General features: G+C 42.2%; 2 protein-coding genes and 1 non-coding gene across 6 annotated transcripts in view; all 3 read left to right on the plus strand.

Moving 5' to 3' along the window:
• Nucleotides 1-941: 941 nt before the first annotated feature.
• LOC121318865 (RNA-binding motif protein, X chromosome-like) lies at nt 942-6,776 on the plus strand. Of its 2 annotated transcripts, XM_041256000.1 has the most exons (9): nt 942-1,010; nt 1,842-1,973; nt 2,363-2,469; nt 2,559-2,706; nt 2,871-2,972; nt 3,376-3,493; nt 3,617-3,751; nt 3,876-3,967; nt 4,726-6,607. In XM_041256000.1, exons 2-9 carry the CDS (start codon nt 1,865-1,867, stop codon nt 5,040-5,042), a joined length of 1,128 nt encoding a protein of 375 aa, XP_041111934.1. In that variant the 5' UTR covers nt 942-1,010; nt 1,842-1,864; the 3' UTR covers nt 5,043-6,607. The 2 variants fall into 2 exon arrangements, with proteins under 2 accessions (XP_041111934.1, XP_041111935.1); XM_041256001.1 differs by lacking the exons at nt 942-1,010; nt 4,726-6,607 and adding an exon at nt 6,662-6,776 and having other exon boundaries at nt 1,069-1,973.
• Nucleotides 3,209-3,284, plus strand: LOC121319066. The gene has a single exon (XR_005950652.1). It is a non-coding gene; the product is annotated as a small nucleolar RNA SNORD61 (small nucleolar RNA).
• A 1,363-nt stretch (nt 6,777-8,139) lies between the features above and the next one.
• The window catches only part of LOC121318866 (rho guanine nucleotide exchange factor 6-like), a 31,683-nt gene continuing 15,267 nt past the window's right edge, over nt 8,140-24,555 (plus strand). For 2 of the 3 annotated variants that reach the window (XM_041256002.1, XM_041256004.1), the window contains exons 1-7: nt 8,140-8,516; nt 11,612-11,695; nt 13,119-13,203; nt 15,994-16,115; nt 16,704-16,923; nt 17,369-17,439; nt 24,228-24,322. In XM_041256002.1, the coding sequence (XP_041111936.1) occupies nt 8,352-8,516; nt 11,612-11,695; nt 13,119-13,203; nt 15,994-16,115; nt 16,704-16,923; nt 17,369-17,439; nt 24,228-24,322 (842 nt within the window). In that variant the 5' untranslated portion in view covers nt 8,140-8,351. Of the gene's footprint in view, nt 8,517-11,457; nt 11,696-13,118; nt 13,204-15,993; nt 16,116-16,703; nt 16,924-17,368; nt 17,440-24,227; nt 24,323-24,555 lie in introns of those variants that run through there. The other variant, XM_041256005.1, reaches the window with a different exon arrangement.

Here is a 24,555-nt window from a genome sequence, read left to right on the forward strand (position 1 = left end):
GTTATCTGTCGGATGGGGTTTTGTTGAGAATATGTGAGTAACCCGGACATTGCTATTGACTGATTGCTTGTTTTAAACGTTGGGGGGTCGATCATGGGTTTCCTTGTTTTCTCTGTTGTGTTGTGATGTGTTAACGGCTGTCGAATCGCCGCACTTTCAGCTTGAAGGGCTGCTGTCTGAACATCTTTCATTATATATATATTACTGGTATGTGTGGTTTATTTGTGTACATGTATTGAGGACAATGCTTGCAAATACAGTAACATGTCTTTATAAACGCTGTGGTATGACTGCTCGTCCCCTCATTTTTTTTTTTCTTGAAAACTTTAACCTGGTGATGTTCTCATCAGGACGCCGTTGTAAATGATCTAGTGTATAAGGCTTTCCTGAATAAACGATTTAAAAATAAATAAATAATCGATCCCCAACCACTATCCTCGAAACGAAAAATACGTTTCTATAGAAACTAAATATAAGCCTTATATATAAGTTTTTAATTGTTTAATTATTGTTGGGTTTTTTTTTATATATTATTATTACCTCAGTAAGAGTCTGCTGAATGTGGACCAGAAGACAATTAGTGGTTAGTTAGTGGTTATCTAGTTCTCTACAGATTAACTGTTATTATTATATAACGGTACACATACATTAAAATGTAAATTACATATTGACCGTATGCCTTAATTATAAACAACACGGTAGCAACACAAACTGGCTTTCCCTTTTGTCTGTTTCTACAGAACATTAGTGCTTTTTAAAGCATTATTTTTTTAAGAAACACTTATACGGTACCAGTGTTTCGGAACTAACGTTGCTGATTTTGTACGATGCGTTTGAAGACACCCCGGCTTGCTCTTGATTTAAATCTTCAGCGATCTCCCTGGCGACGCTCCGGCATCCACTGGCCGGGTATGTGACTGTGTAACCAATCACAGCCGGCCACGTGACCACTATAAAGCGCCGGGCCCCTCCGCGGCTTCTCATTGCGGGTTTTGAGTTTCACCGGAGAGGTGAGCGGGAGTTGTTATTAATTAAAATTGGTTGTGGTGAGGGCGGTACCGCTGTGTGATATGAAATACATATGTGATTGTGCATGTATAGAAAAAACACACGTGCTCCGAAACGCTTGATTTTGTATTTTTTAAGAATCGTTATTTTTATTTGTAACTCCTTTCCAAAGGGTTGTTCGGTGCTGCGCTAACTAGCCCTATGAGTAGACGCCATTTTAGAAAGCATTATAATTGTGGAGTGGTTTATCGCGTTGTCGGTGACGCGTGTGTGTGTGTGTGTGTTTTGGGCTGCGCTTTCGTTTTTTTGTTTTTTTTATATCGTTTTAAAGGCTGTGTTGAATTCGGTCTGTGTTTTCTTCGAAAAGGAAAGCCGGCTGCCCGGAGCGTCATTCTTTTGTAGTCCGCCATTTTGTTTCGTGGACCGGCACATTTCGCGGCCTGTACACAATACCTGTAACACCAGGCTGTGTCACTGTTAAGAAAAACAATACCGATTTACTTCGCATACAAAATGAAATCTATTACATGCTCCTATGTATTGATTGTTTTAAACGAATGTGGTTAAGGCGTTGTTGGAAGGGCTTGCTATGTTCTGCAATATGAACGTGTACTGCGCGTATCAAAGTATCGGTATGTATTTAAGCCCTATTTAAACAAAATAACTCATAGAGGGGTGTTAAGCACCTCTTGCATTGTGCTGGTTTTGACCATCGAATGTAACCTAGTATTATAATCCTTGCATTAAATGTCAAGTCGAGTGTGCTGCAGAGCGAAGCCCTACGCATCCCGATCAGTCCAGCAATACGCGTTTGTATACCATTTTTTTCTTAGATTATAACAAAAAAGCCACAATCATGGCTGAGGCTGACCGACCAGGGAAACTCTTCGTTGGCGGCTTGAACACCGAGACAAACGAGAAGGCCCTCGAACAGTATTTCACCAAATACGGCAGAGTAGTCGAAGGTAGGTCTGAAACGTGTTGCAGTTAACCAGGGGCAGTTTGTAAACTAATGTTGCACGTGTTGCAGTGTTTCTGGGTGCATTTTCGCCTCAGGCAAACTTAGTAATTGGTCGGAAATGCTTAGCAACTTGTGTTGGAATTTTAGTAACTGGTTATATAATATTGTAAATGCTTAAATTGCGACATAAGTGAAACGGTTTGAATTGTCAAACCTAGAGAAACATTCGACTTCTCAAGACACACTTATCCTATACAGGCTGTAATGAAAATGTGGCTTTGATCAGTTATGACCTGATGATGCCTCTCAGGTTCTGAGCTTACATGCTTGATGCATTACTGTTATAAGGTATTGTGTATGTCAGTCTAACGTCTACTTTTTTTTTGCTTTAAGTGCTGTTGATGAAAGACCGTGAAACAAACAAATCCAGAGGTTTTGCTTTTGTGACCTTTGAGAACCCAGCTGATGCAAAGGATGCTGCAAGGGAAATGAATGGAAAGGTATTGTCAGCAGCAAATTCCATATTGTCATTTATACATAACCTGTGCACGCCACCCCTACCAGTGTCATTTTAAAATTAATTTTCTAGACCCTTGAGGGCAAACCGATCAAAGTAGAACAAGCAACAAAGCCGTCATTTGAATCTGCACTTGCTAGGCGGGGGCCACCATCCCTTCATCCAAGGAGCCGCGGACCGCCGAGAGGACCTAGAGGCGCTCGAGGAGGACCCACAAGAGGTAACTGCTGTAGGCAGCGTCTGGTATTTGTTTGGGTGTGACTGAAATGTGGCTTTGATCAATTATAAACTGATGTAGCCCATCCTTTCTCTAAAGTTCTGAGCTTGCATCATGTGAAGACATTTATAGGGTTTAATATTGTATGTTGGTGTTTCTCCTCCAAGGCATGTCATCTAGAGGTCCACCACCAATGAAGAGAGGGCCTCCCATTCGCAATGGTGGCCCTCCGCCCAAGAGATCTGTTCCTTCAGGACCTATGGGACGGGGTAAGTGTCTTGGCTATTAAAAGGATTTGTGCTTAAGTAGCAGCTGCTATTGGACTATATAACAAATTTTACATCAGTGTGTCTAGGCTTAATCGTTGAGATTTGTGTACATCCTAGTACTGATCTATATGGGTATTTTAAATCATTTTGGCAACTTGAAACGGTAAGCGCTATACACTTTAGCTCAGCACTGTGAAAATGCAACGCTGACAGTGCGTGTCTTTGTACAAGTGTGGGCTGTGATGAAAAAAATGGCTTTGATCAATTGTAAAATGATCTTGCCCATGTTGTCCTCTAAGAAGTTCTGAGCTTGCATCGTGATTGTCATAGATTTGTAGATGCAATATAATACGATCTATTTTTTTAAACCTAGATAAGGAAACTAATCTATTCTTCACTTTAGCTCCCATGTCTAGGGAAAGGGATCCTTATGGTCCACCTCCTCCACGCAGAGACGCCATGATGTCCAGAAGAGACGATTATCCATCTCCAAGAGATGACCATTATAGTACCAAAGACAGGTATGTTTAGTGTTTCACCATCCTTACAATTGTGTGGCTTTATGACCTTTCAGGCTAGTGTTGAAGTGAGCATTTGTTTTGTAGGCTGTTGCAGTTATTTATAACATGGCCTTTTTTCTCCAGTTACTCAAGTCGGGATTACATCAGCTCCAGAGATTCAAGGGACTATGCTCCACCACCAAGGGACTACGCTTATCGCGAATACCCACATTCCAGTTCCCGCGAAGAATATGGAGGATCTATGTCACGGTCATACAGGTATTTGGTCATCTCTATGAATATACACAATGGTACTTGTTATATCCCCCTCCCCTTTTTAATTAATGTACTGCACTTTTTTTCTCTCCCTCAAAGATGTCTGTCTGGTTTTTTTCATATTTAGTGACCGTGATGGATATGGGGGTGGCCGTGAGTCTCGGGGCTACCTGGAACGTCCCAGTGCCGGTTCCTATAGGGAGCCGTATGACAGCTACGGTAAGACTAGCTATTTGTAGTGCATCTACACTAATGCTTGTGTAGAAATGTCCCCCAATGTAGGACCTGAAAGTGAACATGAAATAATACCTCTGAATTTCAAGCCATTTTCTATCCTGAAACCATGCAAGGTAACTTGCTGTGCAGAACACAATTCAACAATGTCAATTTCTACAAGGAAGCTTGCACTTGACCTTTGCGGAAATCCGTTGCCACGTTCCCAGCTCAGAAATGGCAAGAGAAAAATGCCAATCTGGTGTTCTGCAATACCACCTGGAATTTCAAAAGGAACGAAAAAAGGAAGGCCAAACTGCTTCTAAAGGAAACCTGCTCAGTGGCATGTTGGTTGTTGTTTTTTTTTTTTTTTTTTTTTTTTTTTTTTTAATCCTTGTAGTAAATGCAATTGCCACCCTCCTGTAAATTGATGCTGGTGGACAGTTAAGGGGGTGCTAAATTTAATCTACAGTCCCTTCTAAATTTATTTCGTGGGGGTGGGATGGAGTGAAAACTTGTCTGCTGGTTTGAAGGGTTATTTTTAAATCATATTTGGGTGGTGGAGGGATCTAAAACAAACCAAATAGTCACAAAACCATAACTTAAGTCACTCAAATCCTACCTGCACTTCAGGTGTCCTGTAATGACTAATGGGAGCTACATTTTAAACCATGAATCCAACCACATGCAACAGCAGTAAGAGAAAAAAACAAAATGTTTAACTTGATATAAACATGCCATTACCTGACCCATTGACCCTGCAGGTAACTCGCGCAGCGCCCCACCTTCAAGGGGCCCTCCACCATCCTACGGTGGAAGCGGAGGAAGCAGTCGCTATGACGATTATGGCAGCAGTTCCCGAGATGGATATGGAAGTCGTGACAGTTACCCCAGCAGCAGAAGCGACCCGTACTCAGCCAGCCGTGGCGAGCGTATTGGCAGGCAGGAGCGGGGGCCAGCCCCACCACTCGAGAGAGGCTACCCTCCTCGTGATTCTTTCAGCAGCTCCAGCCGTGGCGCACCTAGGGGTGCCCGAGGAGGAAGTAGATCTGATAGGGGCATTGGCCGAAGCAGATATTAAAATGGACCACAAAAAAAACAAGCCTGAATCCTACAAAATGTGTTTCTTAGCTTCAAAACAAACAAATGAAAAACAAACGGAGACTGAACTTTGAGGGAGGACTGGACAAAAACAAAACCAGGCTTAAGCTTTTATTTATTGTTGAGCTTTCCCCTTCCCCTACCCCTTATCTGTTTCATTTGAGAAGCGTTAAATGTTTAGAATTGCCTTTTTTTTTGTTAATAGTACAGTAAGTTTTTTAAACAGTGATTTGTGTGCTTGTTTAAAAGCATTTTGTACACTAGTGCTGTTAAATTTAAAAAGTATTCTTTCCCTGGAGTAACACATGCCTTCATTTACAAATAAAGTTTTTATCAAAATGAAAAATGGTTGGAGAGAACTAAATTTCAGTACCTTGTATACAAAAAGCTGCATTTGCCTAAAACTTCTACTGCCTCTTCCTGAAGTTCAGCTGAGTCCCATAACCCCACCCTCTCTTCCCCCCATACTGCCTCAAGAAAGTAACTGGAATCTTAACTATGGATCAAATTGCATAAGTCACTTTTTATAAATGCTCAGTTAACTTTTACCCATATTTAACTTACCACTTGTATGGGCCAATGGTTTCCCTGTATGGAACATGGGCAAGTGTTTCTCACCCAAACTCTTTACAATAGTGTCTCCGTTCAAAAGGATCTTCGTCATGCATAAAGAATAAGCTATGATGGCTTACAGCGACCTAGCCAAAGAAAACTACAACAAACGCAAGTGAGTCATTTCCACATTCAGCAGGTTTAAACAAGTTGCCTGTGAAACAGCAGATGGTAAGCAAAGCAAACCTTTTTTTTTTTTTTTTCCCCCCGTCTAAGTGCAATATGACGTGAATAGCCTTCTCCACAGTGGTTGGTACAGTTACGCACACTGTGCTACATCAGTTTTGAAACTATTACCTCAGAGGGCTGACATCAATCCTTCACAATGAAAAAGCAATGCTGGAGAGCAGCGCAAGCCTCCCAGATTCTACATTTTGCAAATAGAGATTTGATCTCAATATGGCTTTGTGGTATACTTTTCTATTGACAATCTTAAATGCAGTGCTCCAAATGTGCCGAAGTAAAGCGCCTGAGGAAGTGCTTAAATGGAAGGCTGTTCATATTCATCCTAAGTGTTTTATATGTATAAGTCAAACCGTAAAATGAACTTTATTTAATTGATTGTGGATTTAAATGCTAGAGCTCCAAGTTCAACACCTGGGATTAAGAACGGTTCTTGGATAATGCAGTAGGTGCAAGCTGTTCCAAAACATTTTGTGGCACGACTTCATGCCTTTTAAACAGGGAGTAAAGGCTACAGGAAAGTGCTATATTTATATTTTAAAAGTGGCACAAAGTGAAATCTATGATGGCAATGGTTTGGAAGTCAAACTAATCTGGAAAAGTGAAAAAAAAAAAAAAAAAAAAAAACCAAAAGCAACTTAAATCTTGGTTTAATCTTCTGAAGAAAAGGAGTATATTTACTTTGACTTGGGACAAGAGCATGTGTGTTTTTTAAATGTGATCCTGGGTAATGTAAGTGGTATTTCATTTTCTCTTTGTTTTTTAATAGTTACTGGTGGTCTAATGTTCGCTTGTTTATTGCAGGATGATGTGCTGTAGGGGATCGATCTGCTAAATTGGAATTTCTTCAGCAAATTCAATCTGAGGTTTGACTGAGTAAACCAATAAAGAGAACTACATGGTAAGCTTGTTTCATAAATATTGGGATTGTGTGTGGTGGGTTTTGTTTGTTTTTTAAACTGACTTTTTTCACTTAAGTAAATGTATAGTGCTGGTTAGGTACTTTCAATATTCATGTTAATCTTAAACCCTGTTAATTTTAATGTGGGTCATAGAGGGGTATTTGCACTATTCTTTACCCCACCCCCCACCCCACGCCGAAGCAAGCAAACTTTTTGAAATCTAAAGGAAAAGAAGACATTTAATTGAGCTCCTTCTTGAAATAGTATATGGATGTTTTGATACCAGACCATCTTGGAATGAAATGGAATGTTTTAACTGGATTGATTTAAATGTAAAATTTTTGGTAATGACACAACGGTGTCCACTTTGCACAGCAATGCCTCGACGACAATGATCTACAGAGTCGCTAGGCGCTAATGGACTTGTACCTACGAGCTAACTTATGGGCGCAATTCAAAGCAGTGGAAGCTAACATTGAATGTGTTCATTTAAGTTTTCTTTTATAACATGTTTCAATAAAGTTTTATTTTGTGAATGATATTGTTCTGCTCTTTCTAATCAGCTGCAGCACCACTGAAAGGTTGTACATGTGTACACACATTTTTGCAGACATACCTGGTGTGTGCCAGAGTAACAGTAGTTAAGAGATAGAGGGGTGGGGGTCTAATAAATTGATTTATAAAGTGATGGATCTTAATGTCACTGCCATTCTAATACAAAGTAAAATAAAAATATTATAGGAGAAAAATACTTTGAACTTGCACTAAGGTGTGTCTTGAACATTGGTTGACCAATTAACTGACCTGAAATAAGAGGTTAGAGCAATCAGACACAGCTTGTGGGGGGAGGGGGGGGGGGCTTCACTAGAACTTCACTCTAGGCAGTGAAGTTTGAGGTACTGTACTATTGCATTTTCTATCTGGAAACGACAGTAAGCCAGTTTGGAATATCCAGGATACATCAATGAATTGGCATGAAGTCTATGTGATGCTGTATGTGTTGTGACCTTTGTATCTTTCTGAGTTTCAAAACTAAAAGGACATCGACCTAGCAGAATCTGTGTCCACTGTAATATATTTTATGTTCTATAAACTTAATGAACCGGTATATGTTACATCCATTGGTCAGTGCACACTCGCAAAACAAGCCATGTGTGAGGTATAGAGACAAAACAAGTCGCTGAGACCCCGGTCAGTTCGGAGTACTACTAGCTGTGTTTAAATGCACGTGTGTGTGTTTGTTTAAATTTTTTAAATGGCTTTTCGGGAAACGAGAAGGGAAGTAATTACTATGATCTTTTTTTTTTTCCTGCTGAACAAGATCATTGCTTGCCCACTTGGTCTCTAACCGGACATCCAATCAGCAACTCGTGATGCCAATAATAATATACTGAAAAAAAACAAAATCTCAAATGTTGGCGATGAGTGGCGCAGGAGCCGCTGCATTCTGCTAAACTTGTTAAACGTGGTTGTACAGTTTTTGAAGAAAAAAAAAAGCAGAAGTGCCGATATCATCGCGGATGTGGGTTAGATCTTTTAACAACTAACTGATCTTGTTTAGCGGCGTGTCACAAGCCCGGCCTGCAGCAGCAATGAACCCGGAGGAGCAGACGGTCACTTGGCTCATATCCTTAGGGGTTTTGAATTCACCGAAAAAAATCATTGCAGACGCAGAGGAGTTCTTGAAATCGTGCTTGAAAGATGGAGTGGTGCTCTGCAAACTCATGGAGCGGCTTGTGCCGGAGTCTGTACAAAAGGTAAACTGAAACCTGCCAAATACGGGAGCGTCATACTTCATTTTTTTTTTAAACTGGGTAGAATGATTACATTAGTGCGAGGAAATATTGCATTATTAAACCCATACATTATTTTCTCTGTAATTCAAGCATGTGTTCTGGCTGCAGGGTTTAAACGTTGCAATGGTTTAATGTTTAAAACAAAGACGTTGGTGTAAATAAATCCAGTAAGGAAGCACGCGTTGGTTTGACTGGTTGTGACTCTCAAGTCGTTCAGAACTCCGACAATGAAAGCACGGCGCGTGTTTTATTACTGCTTGTAACTATTACAAATTGCCATGAAATAAATCATTTTTAAAAAATTGCAGATTTAAAAGAAAATGCAGCCATCATGTTTGACTCTTCAGTGTTTTTAACTTCCTGTTAATTACCAGACAGGTTTTAACGCATTTCAAATGACGCATAAACGACGCACTAATAATAATAATAATAATAATAATAATATATACAAAGTCATATGTACGTTTAAAATAATAATTTTAAAAAACCTCAGAAACAACACTTTTACAATAGCCTGATATGCTTGTAATGTTATCGGTTGTTTTCAATACAAAGGGCGTGTTACTTCCTTCAGTTTTAGCATGCAGAATGCTGGCAGTGGAGTGAAGCGGTCAAGTTCAAACATGAGTGTCCTAAGAATGTGAGCTGCTGAAGGCTGCGTGTCCTTACAAAGACATGCTGCAGGCAATATAGCAATGCGATGCAATGCAGTGTACCAGTATAATACAGTTCATTACTGACTGCATTCAGTGTTAGCTATTGGTAACCAGCAATACTACTTTAAAATGATTGTAGGAGCCAAATTGCCGTTTTGTATTTTGATCATAAAAAAATAATGTATTCTTATTTTAGTGTACTTAGACGTGTGTAATTGTTGTTATTACTGTTTATGGCTTGGTATGCGCTCCTTTTCTGTGCACTGTGCCCTCAAGTGGTAGTTTAGTTTATAGCTAATGATATTAGTATTATTTTAGAATGCGGTTTTGAAAGTAAACGGTAAAAAGAAAAAGAACACAGGTGACGCAATGAGTTTTTGGAAACGGAGGAGCAAATACAGTTTTCGACCGTTGACATAGATTAATAAAAAGACTGTATACTTAGAAATCATTAAAAAAAAAACGGGCATTAAGAATATAAAATGAGCTAAGGATAAAGGATATAAATACATAAGGATAAGAACATAGTTAAACTGGAGAACATTGGTTTATCCTTTTGGAAACTGTTCATCGGGACGCATCCCCCAACTCAACACCACGCGACCACCCTGACACTAAAAACAGACATAATGAAGCGTTCTTTGCAATATTCGTCCATTCTTCTTGGCAAAATTGTTCAAGCTCTGTCAAGTTGGATGGGGATTGTTGGTCGACAGCAATCTTCAAGTCTTGAGACAGATTCTCAATCGGATTCAACTCCGTGCTTTGACTGAGCTACTCTAAGACATTCACTTTCTTGTTTTTAAGCCACTCCAGTGTCGTTTTGGCTGTGTGCTTGGGGTCATTGTCCTGCTGAAAGGTGAATCTCCGTCCCAGTCTTAGGTCTTTTGTAGGCTGAAGCAGGTTTTCCTCAAGGATTTGCCTGTATTTAGCTGCATCCATTTTGCCTTCTACCCTGACAAGCTGCCCAGTCCCTGCTGATGAAAAACATCCCCATAGCATGGTGCTGCCACCACCATGCTTCACAGTAGGGATGGTGTTACCTGGGTGATGTGATGTGCTGTGTTGGGTTTGCCCCCGGCATAACACTTTGCATTTAGGCCAAATAGTTCAATTTTTGTTTCATTGGACCACAGACTTTTTGCAAATTCCAAGCGGGATTTTACATGGCCTTTTTTTTTTAGAAATGGCTTCCTTCTTGCCACTCTTCCATACAGGCCAGATTTGTGTAGTATCTCAGCTATTTTTGACACATAGATAGTTTCTCAGGCATGGAACGCTGTAGGTCTTTTAGAGTTGTCTTTGGCCTCTTGGTGGCTTCTCAGTTTGGGAGGATGGCCTGCTCGAAGCAGATGCTGGGTGGTGCTGTATGCCTTCCACTTTTTAATGATCGACTTGACTGTGCTCCAAGGGATATTCAATGCCTTTGAAATCTTTTTATACCCCTTCCCTGATCTGTGCCTTACCACAACTTTATCCCAAAGTTGTTTTGAAAGCTCCTTGGTCTTCATGGTACTGTCTTTGCTTTGAATGCACTACCCAACTGCGGGACCTTACAGAGACAGGTGTATTTAATCTGAAATCGTGTGAACCACCTTTATTGCACACAGATGGACTCTATTTAACTTACTGTGTGAATTCTGAAGGCAATTGGTTTCACCTGAGCTTATTTAGGCACGTCACAGCAAAGGGGGTGAAGTTTTTTTTGTTATTTCTCAAGTTTCGCATCATGACTGGAGTTTGGAGAAAGAGAAAGAGCAAACCTCGTTGTTTACACAAATACAACAGTAAAATGTTTAATCATTTTAGCCGACCTGAATCAGCACCAGCAGGAATCAGCCTGGGCCCTTTAACAACCCGGCAAGCGCGCATGTTAGTATTACCGCGCACTGTCAAAGTAAGCAGTGTTAGTTACTGTTACTGCCTTATAGAAACTGACTGCTTTGCACAGAAACGCAGCTAAATGATGCTCATGCACCGTACTGCTGCCTACAGGAACAGTACAACTGATATCGTGTGCCCCGACCTAGATTAGGGCTGGATACAAATGAAGTAATCAGCCTTGTACATTATTCCCGCGACTGTAAACGATGGCAGTTGTGTTAATAATTTAGGGAAGTCACCCACTCTTCAATTTGAGGACTCTCCGCATGTTTCAGCCGGCACTGTGCGTCACATCCTCCCGACAGCTTCCTGGTGTGTGAGGAGGGGGGGGGTTCTCAGTTACTTTCCTAACTGAACCAAAACAACACACACCTGTGGCAGAAGCGACGCGAAACGTGTTGTCAGTGTGTGTTTAAGATATCAGTTATGATGGAGTGAAAATGCAAGCTCTCACTTGTTTTAATGTGTATATTTTTGCGATTCAGTTTGCTGTTATTATTATTATTATTTTCTTAGTTCTGTCAGGAACCGAAAAGCGAGGCAGACTGTCTGACCAACATACGAGAGTTCCTCAAAGGCTGTTCAGCGTTAAAAATTGAGGTGAGTTTAAATTCTAGTGTTATGCATCAGCAAGACTTGTGTTTTTATTGTATTTGTAATGTGTAATGTGTTTTAAACCTTGTACGACGAGTCAGCGAGGGCAGTTTTCGGTGATATTTTGTTTAGTTTTATTAAATGTTCTGTAGTTTGTATTAACACGAGGGCGAGATGTGTTGCGGAATTGGCTGATCTCAATTATAATATGCACGCTTTGGGTAGTAGTGAGCCGCAATATTACTTCTGTACTGTAATGCAGGACATGTTACAGTGTTAGTAACCTTCGCTTCGCATAGCCAATGGGACTGTTTGTATTAAATGCGTGTACGTGTTTGTGAGTGCGTTGTTTTTAATATTACTTCAGTCTTCCCCATACTGCTGTACATGTATGTCACAAGCCCCTATTTGTTGTAAGGCATAGTATGTTAAGATTTAAACCAGAGGTACCCAAACGGGGGGGGCTTGCTGGCTGGTTTCAGGAAGGTGCTGCGCATGCACATATTCTCTGCCAAGCAACCTGACAAATCAATGAAGTGGGGCAAGCCCACCTATTATTGATTGCAACAGAGTAGAAAACTCCTGTTTGTGTAATCTGACCAAAACAAATGCTGCTTACTGACCGCAGCTGAACCCTTTGAGAAATGTTCCAGGATTGTCAGCTTATTGAGTCCCTGGGTCCCCCCGGTGTACACTACCACAGTAACTGGAATCGAAATGAAATCGGCACTGCCAGTGTGCATCCATTCATGGGTGGTGATACTTATCATCCCAACATCTTGTTCTGTTGTCATTGAACAAAAAAAAAGTGCTGTAATATACAAGGTGTTTTTAAAAAATGCACCCAAATGCACCCAAATGCAAGCAATGCGTTTCACTTCTGCTCTGAAGTTGACAAAGAGGAAGCAGCAGACCCCACGGCCTGTTTGCAAAGTTTCCAGCTAACAGTTCGAATCAGCAGGTCTTTTGTTAGTTTTGTCGGAGGTACTGCTGTAATGATTGTACCCTGTAAGGATTTCTATCCCTTGGTGACAGCAATGTAGTTGAGACACCCGTACTTGCATGTATTTTGAACTGGACATACTGCAGGGTCTTCCATTGCTTAGCAGTTTGAACCATTCCAGCTTTTAGTGTGAGCTTAATTAGACACACCTTAGTTTTATAAGAGACTCACCACTAACACTCACAGGAAAAATTTGGTATTGCTTAAACTGCAATGGGAGTCACATTTTTCCTGTACTGCACCTCAGTATTAGAAGCCAAGTCTGCAATTGTGTTATGTGTCTTTGTCTAGTCTAGTACAGTGTATATAGTGTTCAAAAAGGTTTCTTGTTTTTAAATCTTCAAGTGAGCAGGGAATCATCTCTCATTTGAAAGTGTTCTCTTTGTATGTAGTTTTTGCTAAAGGACTCTTCCTCTGTTCTGGCAGGGGTTTGAAGCAGAACACCTGTATGCAGGGGAGAACTTCAGCAAGGTGCTCAATACGCTTCTGGCTGTCAACATTGCCACACAGGGTAAGGTAATAGCAGAGCGTGTTTTTTGAAACGTTTGTATGCTCAAGTCCTGCTTTGATCAAACAAAAGGACTGGACCTTGTTGACTGCCGACCTTTCATTTCTAGTCTTGACGGTCAGCATGCCCTGCAGTCTGTTCCCAGGAGCAGTATAAATAATGCACTAGCTTTTTTTATTGCCGTGTTTTCTTCACAGTGACATTTTGTACAGCATGATTTTAGTAAAGCAGCGCATCAGCCATTCAAACTCATTGCTTAAAAATAACTGCAACGTGGTGTCTGTATCGACTCTTATGCAAAGTGACTTGTGCTGGACTCCGTCCAGGTCTTTCGCAGAACACAAAGGTGCCTTTCATAGATCAAGCAATAGCTCCCTCAATAGCTCTGTGTGCTTCACTATTAAAATTAATATTATTTTATTTACAGCATACATTGCTTTATTGTAATGTGTTGGCACCCCATTGTGTAACTGAACTGTCTTGAGTTACACTCCTCTTGTATGAGCCCTTAACGGAAATATCACACCATATCTAATCTACAGAATTCTTCTATGTTGTAATAAACAACCAGTATATAGCATGCAGATCTCCTAAGGTTTGTAAAAGGGGTGCCCAGTTTATTCTGTAAACTTTCTATTTATTATTTCATCCCTGGTTTAACAACTGGTAGTTGATTGATTGCAGTCCAGTCTGATTCCTCAGTGCTGTACAATGCTCTAATAATAGAAAGTGCCTTGGCAACAGCTCTGCCAAACCTATTTTGTGCTGTGGAAAAGCCATTGTAGCACCTCTGTGCATATTGTCTGAAAAGAGCCACTGTACAGCTTGGTAATTAAACCTGGATGGATATCTGAATCTCAGCCAAATGCTTGCCTTAGTCACTGCATAGCAAGCTGCATGCATTGCTAACTGTAATGTGACTTAGTTGACTTTCTACCCAGTATGGTTTCTCGTCTGTGGAACTGCCTAGCAAATCTAGATAGCAATAGTAAAGTTACTTCTTGAGTAGATAGCTCTACTTCAAGCAAGCTGCCACCCTGCCTGACTGGATAACTGACTTGAACTTGTGGGACCTGTCGTGAGACACTGGACTTTATCTCACTTCCCCAGCGAGACAGTTTGTGAGCCGCACTGTCGTGCCAGCCTGATCGGGAGCTTGCTGTCTGTTCTCAGCTGGATTTGCCTTGCCAACAATCTGCATCATTCCCTGTCCTTTTTCAAGATTGCCACAATAGATGGCTCCTATTTAGAAATAGAATATCAAGGTAATCCAGATGAACAGACATTCTCTTTATTGAAACCTATATAGTTTTATTGCTGGCTATAGGTTGCTTTAGAGATTTGTATTTTGGGTTCAGAAGGTTTTCTTATGCAAAATCACTTATGCGCTGAAGGAAAGTCATGCAGGCCTGTGTATAACGTGCTCCTGGGGTGCCTAACCTAATAAATAAATGTTGTTTTGGGCTGCTTGCTCTCCTTGCAGCACATGAGAGAGAAGACGCCACATGCGTCCTTTTTCTTACTTCTGATATGTGTTTGTTTGTTTGGTTGTGTCAGATCTCGGAGGCTAAGCAGGGTCAGGCAAGGTCAGTGCTTTAGTTGGAGACCTCCCTGGTACAACAGCTGTTCTGTAGGATGTTTCTCTGTACATCTGGTTCAGAACTCAACGTGTCCCAGTACACGTTGTCTAATGGTGTAGCAGTGCATACTCTTAAGAGCATACAACATAACAAACTGACTAACTGTTTTAACTGAATATGCAGAATTCCAATTTACACGAAAACTATATTTACATGTATGATCTGTTCTCTGAGCAGTGGTCTTCTCTGTTTTGAAGACATTGCACAATTGACAGACTGACTGCTCACATAGGTAATTGCTGCGGTCAGTCCTGCCCTGTCCCGCCCCGCCCTGCTCTGGAGATCTCAGACCCTGTCCGCCATACACCACGTTATTTAAGACTCTATTTGCTGATCGACAGTTTTCTTTCGGTGTTTCCACGATGCTTAGTGCTGCAATAGATTTATTTTAGTACTGTTATTGCTCTCACAGTAAATGGCTTAATTTGTGTGGGAGTTTTATTACAGCTGTTTTACAAAAGAATAAAACAAAGTATACAGAATTAAATTAGGATCATAATTCTGCCCTGGCTGTATACCAGTAACATGTAATTGTCAAAGTCATTTGTTTGGTTGCTGAAAGCAGATAGATTCCTGTAGTGTTTTTTTTTTTTTTTTTTTCTCTCATTGTTTTAGTTGGCGAAGTAACTTCATTACAGCAGTAAAGTGTAAAGTGACACAATGTTATGTTGCTGTTTTAAAGATATCAAATACTGTACACAACTGGATAAGAGTACAGGAATCAGAAACTGAAAGGCAAAGCTGGAAGTCTGATACCAGCATTGGGAAGATTTGTAGAATTAAATAGCAAACTAAGAACAAGACCATGTGTTAATTCCTTTGCCAATGAGCAAGGCGCCAGCTGTCTGTAGAGAGCCTGGTTTGTGACGTGGACACCTGTCTGAAGAGCTGAGACCCACCCGAGCTCGTTTTCACGTGGGCCTACAACAGTAATTTGATGGCTATATCTTTTAATCATTCTTAAAAAGTAGTATTCATCAGTGCTCAGAAGTTTACCCTCGCTTTTGTTTTTGAAGTTATGGGTCAGTGTGTCTTTTTTGCGTTCACGAATCAAAACATTGAACTCTAAAATAAATACATTGGTATTGTCCTCAATTTGTTGAGCCTCCCGGCTCCTTTTGTTTCTTTTTTGACTGTTTCTTTTTTTCAACAGATCGAATAGTAGAAAGATCATGTCAACGCTCCAACTCGCAAAGTCATAGCCAACCTGCCTGCTCCCAGAGTGCATTGTCTTCCAGAGCCACCAAGTCTTTGCGCAGACAATCAAGAAACGGGGTAAAGAACAAAAATGAATTATAGCCGTCACAGCTGGACCAAAGAGATGTGAAGCTAGCTGCGATTTAAGCCCTATTAAACCTAAGAGTACGCTGGATGAGTGTTAGAGTATTTTCTGCTGGATCTAGCAAGGACCGCAAGCTGGTTGTGAAGATGAATGTAGCTGGTGGTTCAAACCCGGGACTAAGCTCTGAGGTCCTGAGTTTGAATGCCCGCTTGTCCTCGGCTGGCACTGCCGCAATGTGTGTGACCCTGTGAGTCATTAGGGGTGCGCCCCTTGTTCTGGGCTTTAGTCCCCACACCAGTCAGAACCACCCGACTGGAAATGGGATGCCACAGTGCTCATTGTTACCAGTTTGTGACACTTGCCTTTCTGGGCTTGTTGCACACTTACAATTTCTATACAATAAGTGTGGGTGTGAATAGGAACAAGAAGATATATATTTGAGATGATTTTGCATGGGATTCTAGTTCAAGTTTAGGTCCCTGACATTGTTGAGCTGATGTACGTGCTTTTTTTAAATATGTATAAGAATGTAAACTGTCCGGGAGCTGTTTGAAACCCTGTATTTTTTTCTCTTCTTTAAGGAAATGACGGAGAACGGGGCTCAGCAGCAGCAGCAGCAGCAGCAGGCGGTGGTGAAGGCCCGGTTTAACTTCAAGCAGAATAACGAGGACGAGCTTTCCTTCTCCAAGGGCGATGTGATCTGTGTGACGCGCATGGAGGATGGCGGCTGGTGGGAGGGCAACCTGAACGGAAGAACGGGCTGGTTCCCCAGTAACTACGTCAGAGAGATCAAATCATCAGGTAAAAAGGGAGGGGTTGTTATCTTCCCCAATACCGGGTCCCTTTGACTGGAGTTGTGGAAATGTCCTCAAGTACACATTGATCTATGTGTGGTCTTAGCCAGACTCTTAGTGGTCCTGCATCACCACAGTCACAGCTGGCAATTAAGACCCCCTGTGGCTTGACCCACATTTTTTTAAAAGGATAACATAAGGGTAACTGTATATTATAAAGACATTTCGGATGTCGGCATCACATTAATATAATGGTCTGCTAGGTATTATTTGTATAATATGCTACTCGTTTTTGTCGTGCCACATTATCAGTGTTGTTTGAGACGTATCGCCTGGCACCCATTTAAATGCTCTTACGTTTTGTTGTGGATTATTATTGAACTATTTTACAGTAAAGTGATCTTTACTGCTGTAGTAATCCTCTTTTTATTTCTCTGTGTAATTTTGTGCAGATAAACCTGTGTCTCCCAAGGCTCTGAAGGGATTCGACACACCTCAGCTTACAAAGAATTATTACAATGTGGTATGGCTCTTTTGAACCTTACACAAAACAATTTACATTTGAGTTGTGATTAATCTGATGTTTATTAATCTGAGAAGGAGGAGGGTCCCCAAGTAAGTTGGTGTGTACCAGTACGAGTGGTGCACCTGACGCTGTCCTTCCCCTCTGGGGCGCTGTTCTGAGTTCCTCATTCCAGAACAAAGCACTATATCACTTTAGCAACATAATCTTCAAAGAAAAAGATGCTTTAAAATTAGAATTTTTGTCAGTTTGCAGGTGAAATTAATCATTTGAGTTGTAAGTCATTATTGCAGTACGTAAAGGGTTAATGGGCACAGCATTGCTGTCGTCCCAAACAAAACGGCGTTGGCAGGAATTCTTGGTCATGATTGTTCACAGGCTAGGATTTAAAATCTGAAGAAACCTGTATTCACACTCTCTGCTCTTGATTCCCACATTGTGGTGTTATTGTAGGCCGGCCTTGCTCCCAGGATTGCAGCTGCAGCTATGGCATGGCACTGCACATGGGTTCTGATGACATTATAGGCCATAGATCTGTGATGTTTGTAGTACGCCTCTCTCTCTCTTTCTCTCTCTCTCTCTCTCTCTCTCTCTCTCTCTCTCTCGTGGAGGATTGTGGGAAGGGCTTGCAGAGAGGTGGAACGCCGGTGCGGTAGGACCGGGAAATTTAAAACTTTATTTATTTATCTATTTATTTATTTATTTATTTATTTTGTTTGTTTGATAGTTACTTAGTTGTTCTTTTTGTGTGTTTGTTTGTTCGTAGGTTAGTGGTGTGTGTGTGTGTTTGTTTGTTTGTTTGGAGGGTGTTTGGAGATCCCGTTATGGGGTCTCGTTCAGGAGGGCTGGGGGCTCTCACCCGCCGACACGGGGTCCGTTGCCTGCCTGACCCCGGGGTTTCGGTGGAGGAGTGCCTGCTGGCAGTAGGAGAGGTGGTGGGGTTTGAAAATATTATGTCGGCGTCAAGAATGAATAAAGCGCTGGTAATATTTTTAGTGGAGGTGTCTCTGGTACACAAGCTGGTAGAGGAAGGATTTACAGTAAAAGGTGAATTTGTTCAGGTTTCCCCTCTAGTAACCCCGGTTACGAAAGTTATTATTTCTAATGTGCCTCCGTTTTTAAAAAATGAGCAATTAGAAAAGAATTTAGCTCGTTTTGGTAAACTGGTGTCCCCGATTAAGGGAATCCCGCTGGGGTGCAAAAATAACAGTGTTAGGCACGTCATGTCGTTTAGAAGGCAGGCGTTTGTCTTACTAAATGATCCTAACCAAGTCATTAATGTTGCCTGGAATTTTAACGTGGAAGGGATGAATTGTGTAGTTTTTGTCAGTTCCGAAACGATGAGATGTTTTTACTGTGGAGAACAGGGACACCAGAGGAAAGCCTGCCCGAGAAAGGAGGCTAGAGCGGAGACAGGGCAGGATCAGGGCGATGCTGGCGGGGAGGAAGTCGGGGGTGTTGGGGGTGAGCGGGAGGAAGAGTCGGCTCCCCCAGCGCAGCCGCAGAGCGAGCCCGTGCTGACCGAGGAGGGGGCGATCCAGAAGGAAACCGGAGCAGAACCACCAACACCACGGCCTCGCACAAAGAGACCCAGCCGCAGCCTGTCACTGACGGGTTCGGAGGATAATACCGCTACTACTGAGAATGGTGAAGAATCATTCAAGGTAGTAGCGAAAAAGACACGAATTCAGCGGAAGGCTGCAGAGCTGCCGGATGGCAGAGCGCAGCCAGTGCAGAACTCCGAACCCGTGCAGACAGGGAGACTGCGGGCTCCAGGCGGGGCGTCAGTCCCTCCCAACGCGGAGGAAGAGAGCACAGCGCAGGGTGAGCCGGGCGCGGTGCAAGACTCTCCGCTAGCTGAATCTCAGCCGCCTGAAATAGTGCCGGCTGTAGCAGAGACCGGTGTCGGGGAGTCGGAGGGAGCTGCGGAGGAACGGATTCTCGGGGGCGAGCGAGAGGACAGCGCGGATGAGATGGAGGGGGAGCTCTCTGACTCCTCGCTTATCTCAGACATCCCTGATAGCCAACCCGTCAGTAAGAAAAAGTTATACACGCTTGAGCAGGTAAATGATTTTATGATAGAAACAAAAGGGAAAAGGGGAGTAGAAATAGAGAGTTTTTTCCCTGATCTAAGGTTATTTCTCCACTCCGCTCACGTTATAACAAGGAAAGCCACAATAGAAGAATTTGATCAGCCAAAACGTTATAGATTAAAAAAAATTGTTCAGAAAATTAAAAAGGATCTTAAAAGTGGTTCAAAATCTCTTGTTTAAAAATGGCTGTGTTTTATGAAACTTCTTTTATTACTTGTTTTAGTGTGTTAGTTTTTTTAGCTATGATGGAAAGGTGCGTTTTTATTTCTTTTAATCTAAACGGCTGCAGACAGTCTTTTAAGAGGGCGCAGCTAGTCGAGTTTTTAGAGCAGAAGCAGGCGGGGGTGGTGTTTCTGCAGGAAACGCACTCGGATCAGGAGAATGAGGAGGCGTGGCGAGCGGAGTGGAAGGGGCTGTGCGTGATGAGTCACGGCGCTAGTACCAGTGCAGGAGTAGCCGTGCTTTTTAAACCCAGCCTGGGGGCAGTTTTACTAGATATAGATGAAATCGAGAAAGGGAGGATTTTAAAAGTAAGAGCTAGGCTGGGCAGTACAGTGTATGTTTTTATTAATATTTATGCCCCCAATAGAGGGGGCGAACGAATTTTATTTTTTAAGAAATTAAAGCAAGCTCTTTTTAATATTAATAATAATGATGTGGTGGTAGTAGGAGGAGATTTTAATTGTACTGTTAATTTTAATATTGATAGAAATAATGATGAACCACACCCTCAGTCCTCCAGAGAGTTGGCTGCATTGTTAGAGTCCAGTGACCTGGTTGACATATGGAGATGCCTGCACCCCAGTTCAAGACAATACACCTGGTCTCAGTATCACACAGACTGTGTATATAGAGCAAGACTAGACCGGTTTTATACTTCAAAAAACGATTTAAATAAATTTATCAAAGCAAGAATCATCCCCAGTAGTCTCTCTGACCACCACTGTCTATTAATTACAGTATTAATTCAATCAGAACCCCACAGAGCATCTTACTGGCATTTCAATGTAAAATTATTACAAGATGTAAAATTTAAGCAACAATTCAAACTTTTTTGGATAATTTGGAAAAAAGAAAAAGCACAATATAAAGATTTAAGACAGTGGTGGGACATTGGCAAAATACAAATTAAATGTTTTTGTCAACAATATACTATAAATGCAACCAGGTCACTGAACACAGCCGTGAGAGAACTGGAGTCCAAAATCCTCCTCCTAGAGGAAAGTTTAAATTCAGAATTTAAAGAACAGACCCTGGAGAACCTAAAGGAGCAGAAAATCGCGCTGGGGAGCTTGCTGAAGGAAAGAGTGAAGGGGGCGATTGTGCGTTCCAGATTCATGGAGTTGAGAGACATGGATGCCCCCACTAGTTTCTTCTTCAACCTGGAGAGGAAGAGAGCGGACAGTAGACAGCTGTGTTGTATCAGGACTCCTGGTGGGAAAGAACTGCACACCCGGGAGGAAATCAGCAGAGAGGCGGTGCGTTTTTACAAGGAACTTTATAATAAAGAACTGTGCAACATAGAGGACACTGAGCGGCTGCTCCAGGGGTTACCCAGCCTCAGTGAGAAGGAGCAGATTCAGCTGGACGCACCGCTGACCCACCAGGAGATGACCGCCGCTGTCAAGCAGCTCTCCAGCGGAAAGGTTCCCGGGATCGATGGACTGCCAGCAGAATTTTATAATAATTTCTGGGATATAATGGGGGAGGATTTGCTCCAGGTTCTGAGAGAGAGCCTCAGCCACAAGGAACTGCCTCTTAGCTGCCGTAGGGCAGTGGTTACACTGCTGCCCAAGAAGGGAGACCTATGCCAGCTTAAAAATTGGAGACCTGTGTCAATTTTATGTTCTGATTTAAAGATTTTATCCAAAACAATCGCTAATAGATTAAAAAGTGTTATTGGAACTGTAATACATATGGATCAAACATATTGTATACCGGGTCGCTCTATTTTTGATAACTTGTTTTTTATTCGAGATTTTTTAACTGTAAGTGATATTTGTGATTTTAATGTAGGAATGGTCTCCCTGGATCAAGAGAAGGCTTTCGACAGAGTCGACCACACCTACCTCTTTCATACACTGGAAGCCTTCGGGTTCGGTCCTGGTTTTATTTCTTATATTCGGCTTTTATATTCCAACATTTTTAGTATTTTAAAGATCAACAATGGGCTGAGTCAGCCCTTCCCAGTGTGCAGGGGTATAAGGCAGGGCTGTGCCCTGTCTGGTATGCTGTATTCACTGGTTATAGAGCCCCTGCTGCACCTGCTGAGGGTCAGGCTAGCTGGATGGACAGTGCCCTCCTCGCCCTCCACACCCTCCTCTGCCACAGTGAAGGTGTCTGCCTACGCAGACGATGTGACTGTGTTTGTGAGGGGGGATGCAGATGTCCAAGCGCTGCAGCAGACTCTAAATGAGTTCCAGAGAGCATCTTCTGCCAGAGTAAACTGGGCAAAATGTGACACCTTCCTGTCAGGCGGCTGGGATGAGGGCACCCCTCCTTTCCTGCCTGAGGGGCTGAAATGGAACAGAACAGGTATTAAAGTGTTGGGGGTGCACCTCGGAACAGAAAACTACATGAAAAAGAACTGGGAGGGTTTGTTGGATAGGGTGAGGGGGCGGCTGCAGAGGTGGAAGGGACTGCTGGCTCAACTGTCCTTCAAGGGCCGGGTGCTTGTTATTAATAATCTGGTGGCCTCTAGCTTGTGGCACAAGCTGGTATGCTTGGACCCACCCCAGGGCCTGGTGAAGGAGATCCAGAGAGTGTTGCTGGAGTTCTTTTGGAGCGGGAGACACAGTTTGAGGCCGGCAGTCCTCTACCTCCCTAGTGATGAGGGGGGGCAGGGGCTAGTCAGCATTGCCAGCAGGGTGGCAGCCTTCAGACTGCAGGCGGTTCAGAGACTCCTGTACACTGAGGAGGAGGCTCATTGGAAGAGGCTGGCCTGTTTCCTTCTCAATAGATTTGGGGGGCTGGGGTTAGGAAAACACCTGTTTTTAATTGAGAACACCAGTTTTAGTAAAGCAGGACTTCCTCCTTTTTATCAAAGTATTTTAAAAGCCTGGCAGCTGGTGAGGGTGGAAAGGGATGTGGAGTCCTTGACAGGGCAGGACCTGTTTGAGGAGCCCCTATTTTTTAATCCACTCTTTCCAGTTAAGTTCCTCCAGTCGATGACGCTCTGTGCCAGTTTTTTAAAAGCAGGTGTAACCAGGATGGTCCACCTGTTAAACCTTGAGCTCTCCTGCTGGCTAACTGCCTCCCAGCTAACTGCACAGCTAGGCTGGCACTCAGAGAGGCTTGCAGAAAGACTGATGGGTGAGTTGAGGGGCTGCCTCTCCCCGCGGCTCAAGGCAGTCCTGAGGGAGGAGTTGTCCAGAGGCACAGAGCAGAGACAGCTTTCCTTATTTCCAGGGATGATCGTGTCACCAGCAGTAGGTGAGGAAGGTGAGGGCGGTGGAGAGAATGGAGGGACTTTGCTTAAATTGCAGAATGTGGAGGAAATGATCTTTCACACAATGAATGGAAAACAGATATACAAATTGTGTGTTAAAGCCACAGAGTATAGTAGGCTAAGGGGTCTGGTAGACTCTAAGTGGCGAGCTTACTTGGCTGTAGAGGAGGGGCACAGGCCGGTGTGGAGGGTGCTGTACAAACCGCCTCTCGCCAAGAGAGTGGGGGACCTGCAGTGGAAGATTCTACACTGCATTGTGTCCACAGGCAGGTTTCTCCATAGAGTGGACCCCAGCATCAGTGAGCAGTGCGCTTTTTGCTCAGCAGAGGAAACTCTCTTTCATGCCTACAGTGAGTGTGAGAGGCTGCGGCCACTTTTTAATTTACTGCAGGGAATCCTGAATAATTTAGGGGTCGTTTTTAGTAAGGAGCTTTTTATTTTTGGGGTTCTATACAGTTTTAAAATGAAAAACAGGTGTGTTCTTATTAATTTTTTATTTGGACAGGCAAAATTGGCTATTTTAAAGACAAGGAAAAATCAACTCTCTGGTTCTGGACTGACCAGTTTAGTGGTTCAGTTCAGGGTGCTCGTGGTCAGCCAGATCAGAGTAGAGTTTGAGTATTTTAAACTGGTCAGTAACCTGGAGGACTTTCAGGAGAGGTGGTGTGTGGGAGACGCCTTGTGTGCTGTGAGTGAGGAGGGGGAGCTCCAGTTTTTGTTCTAATTTTATTTAATTTTTGTTTTACAGTGTTTTATTTTGGCTTTTATCTGTTTTCAACAAAGAAAAAAACACTGTTTAATATTGATTTTTTAATGATCCTTTTATTTTGTTTAAAATCTGTTTTTAAGGAGAACACGATATATTTTAGGATTTTTTAAATTTTGCTCAGGCAGTAGGAATCTTAACTTTTGTTGTGTTTTACCTTTATTTGAATTTTAATGGATTTTATTTGGAATATTTAAATAAAGGATCTTAAAAGTCAAAGTCTCTCTCTCTCTCTCTCTCTCTCTCTCTCTCTCTCTCTCTCTCTCTCTCTCTCTCTCTCTCTCTATATATATATATATATATATATATATATATATATATATATATATATATATATATATATATATATATATTTATTTATACTGTTTTTTGTCTCAAGTCTGAATAGTGTTCTACCCAAGCATTGCAATCTTCTATGTTCTGTATAAGAGCTGCAGAAAATAATTAAGGTCCTTTTTTTTTGTTTGTTTTTTTGTTTCAGGTAGTGCAGGATATCCTTGAAAATGAACGCGAGTATTCGAAAGAGCTTCAAACTCTGCTCACCAGCTACCTGAGGCCCCTGCAGTCCAGTGAGAAGTAAGTCAGAGTGGCTGTTGTGTGAGGTGCATGAGGGTATTGAGTTCAATGAAACCTGCCACACTGGCGTTCTTATCAAAACCAGGGCTGGGGTCAATTCTCTTTTCTCAACTCAAATTCCAGTCCCAATTCATTTTTAAAATCAATTCCAAGTTTGAAGGATTTGGAATTGATTTTAAAAAGTAATTGGAATTGATTGAAAGGGAATTGAGCCCAGTCCTGATCACAGCCCA

Source organism: Polyodon spathula, chromosome 7, assembly GCF_017654505.1.
Source record: "Polyodon spathula isolate WHYD16114869_AA chromosome 7, ASM1765450v1, whole genome shotgun sequence".
Classification (NCBI taxonomy): Eukaryota; Metazoa; Chordata; class Actinopteri; order Acipenseriformes; family Polyodontidae; genus Polyodon; species Polyodon spathula.

Bases quoted from the DNA above. Each gene is read 5' to 3' on its own strand.
- LOC121318865 (XM_041256000.1), top strand. From the start codon at position 1,865: ATGGCTGAGGCTGACCGACCAGGGAAACTCTTCGTTGGCGGCTTGAAC. The intron at 2,470-2,558 runs GTATTGTCAGCA...TTAATTTTCTAG, and splicing joins CAAGGGAAATGAATGGAAAG to ACCCTTGAGGGCAAACCGAT. The intron at 3,494-3,616 runs GTATGTTTAGTG...TTTTTTCTCCAG, and splicing joins CATTATAGTACCAAAGACAG to TTACTCAAGTCGGGATTACA.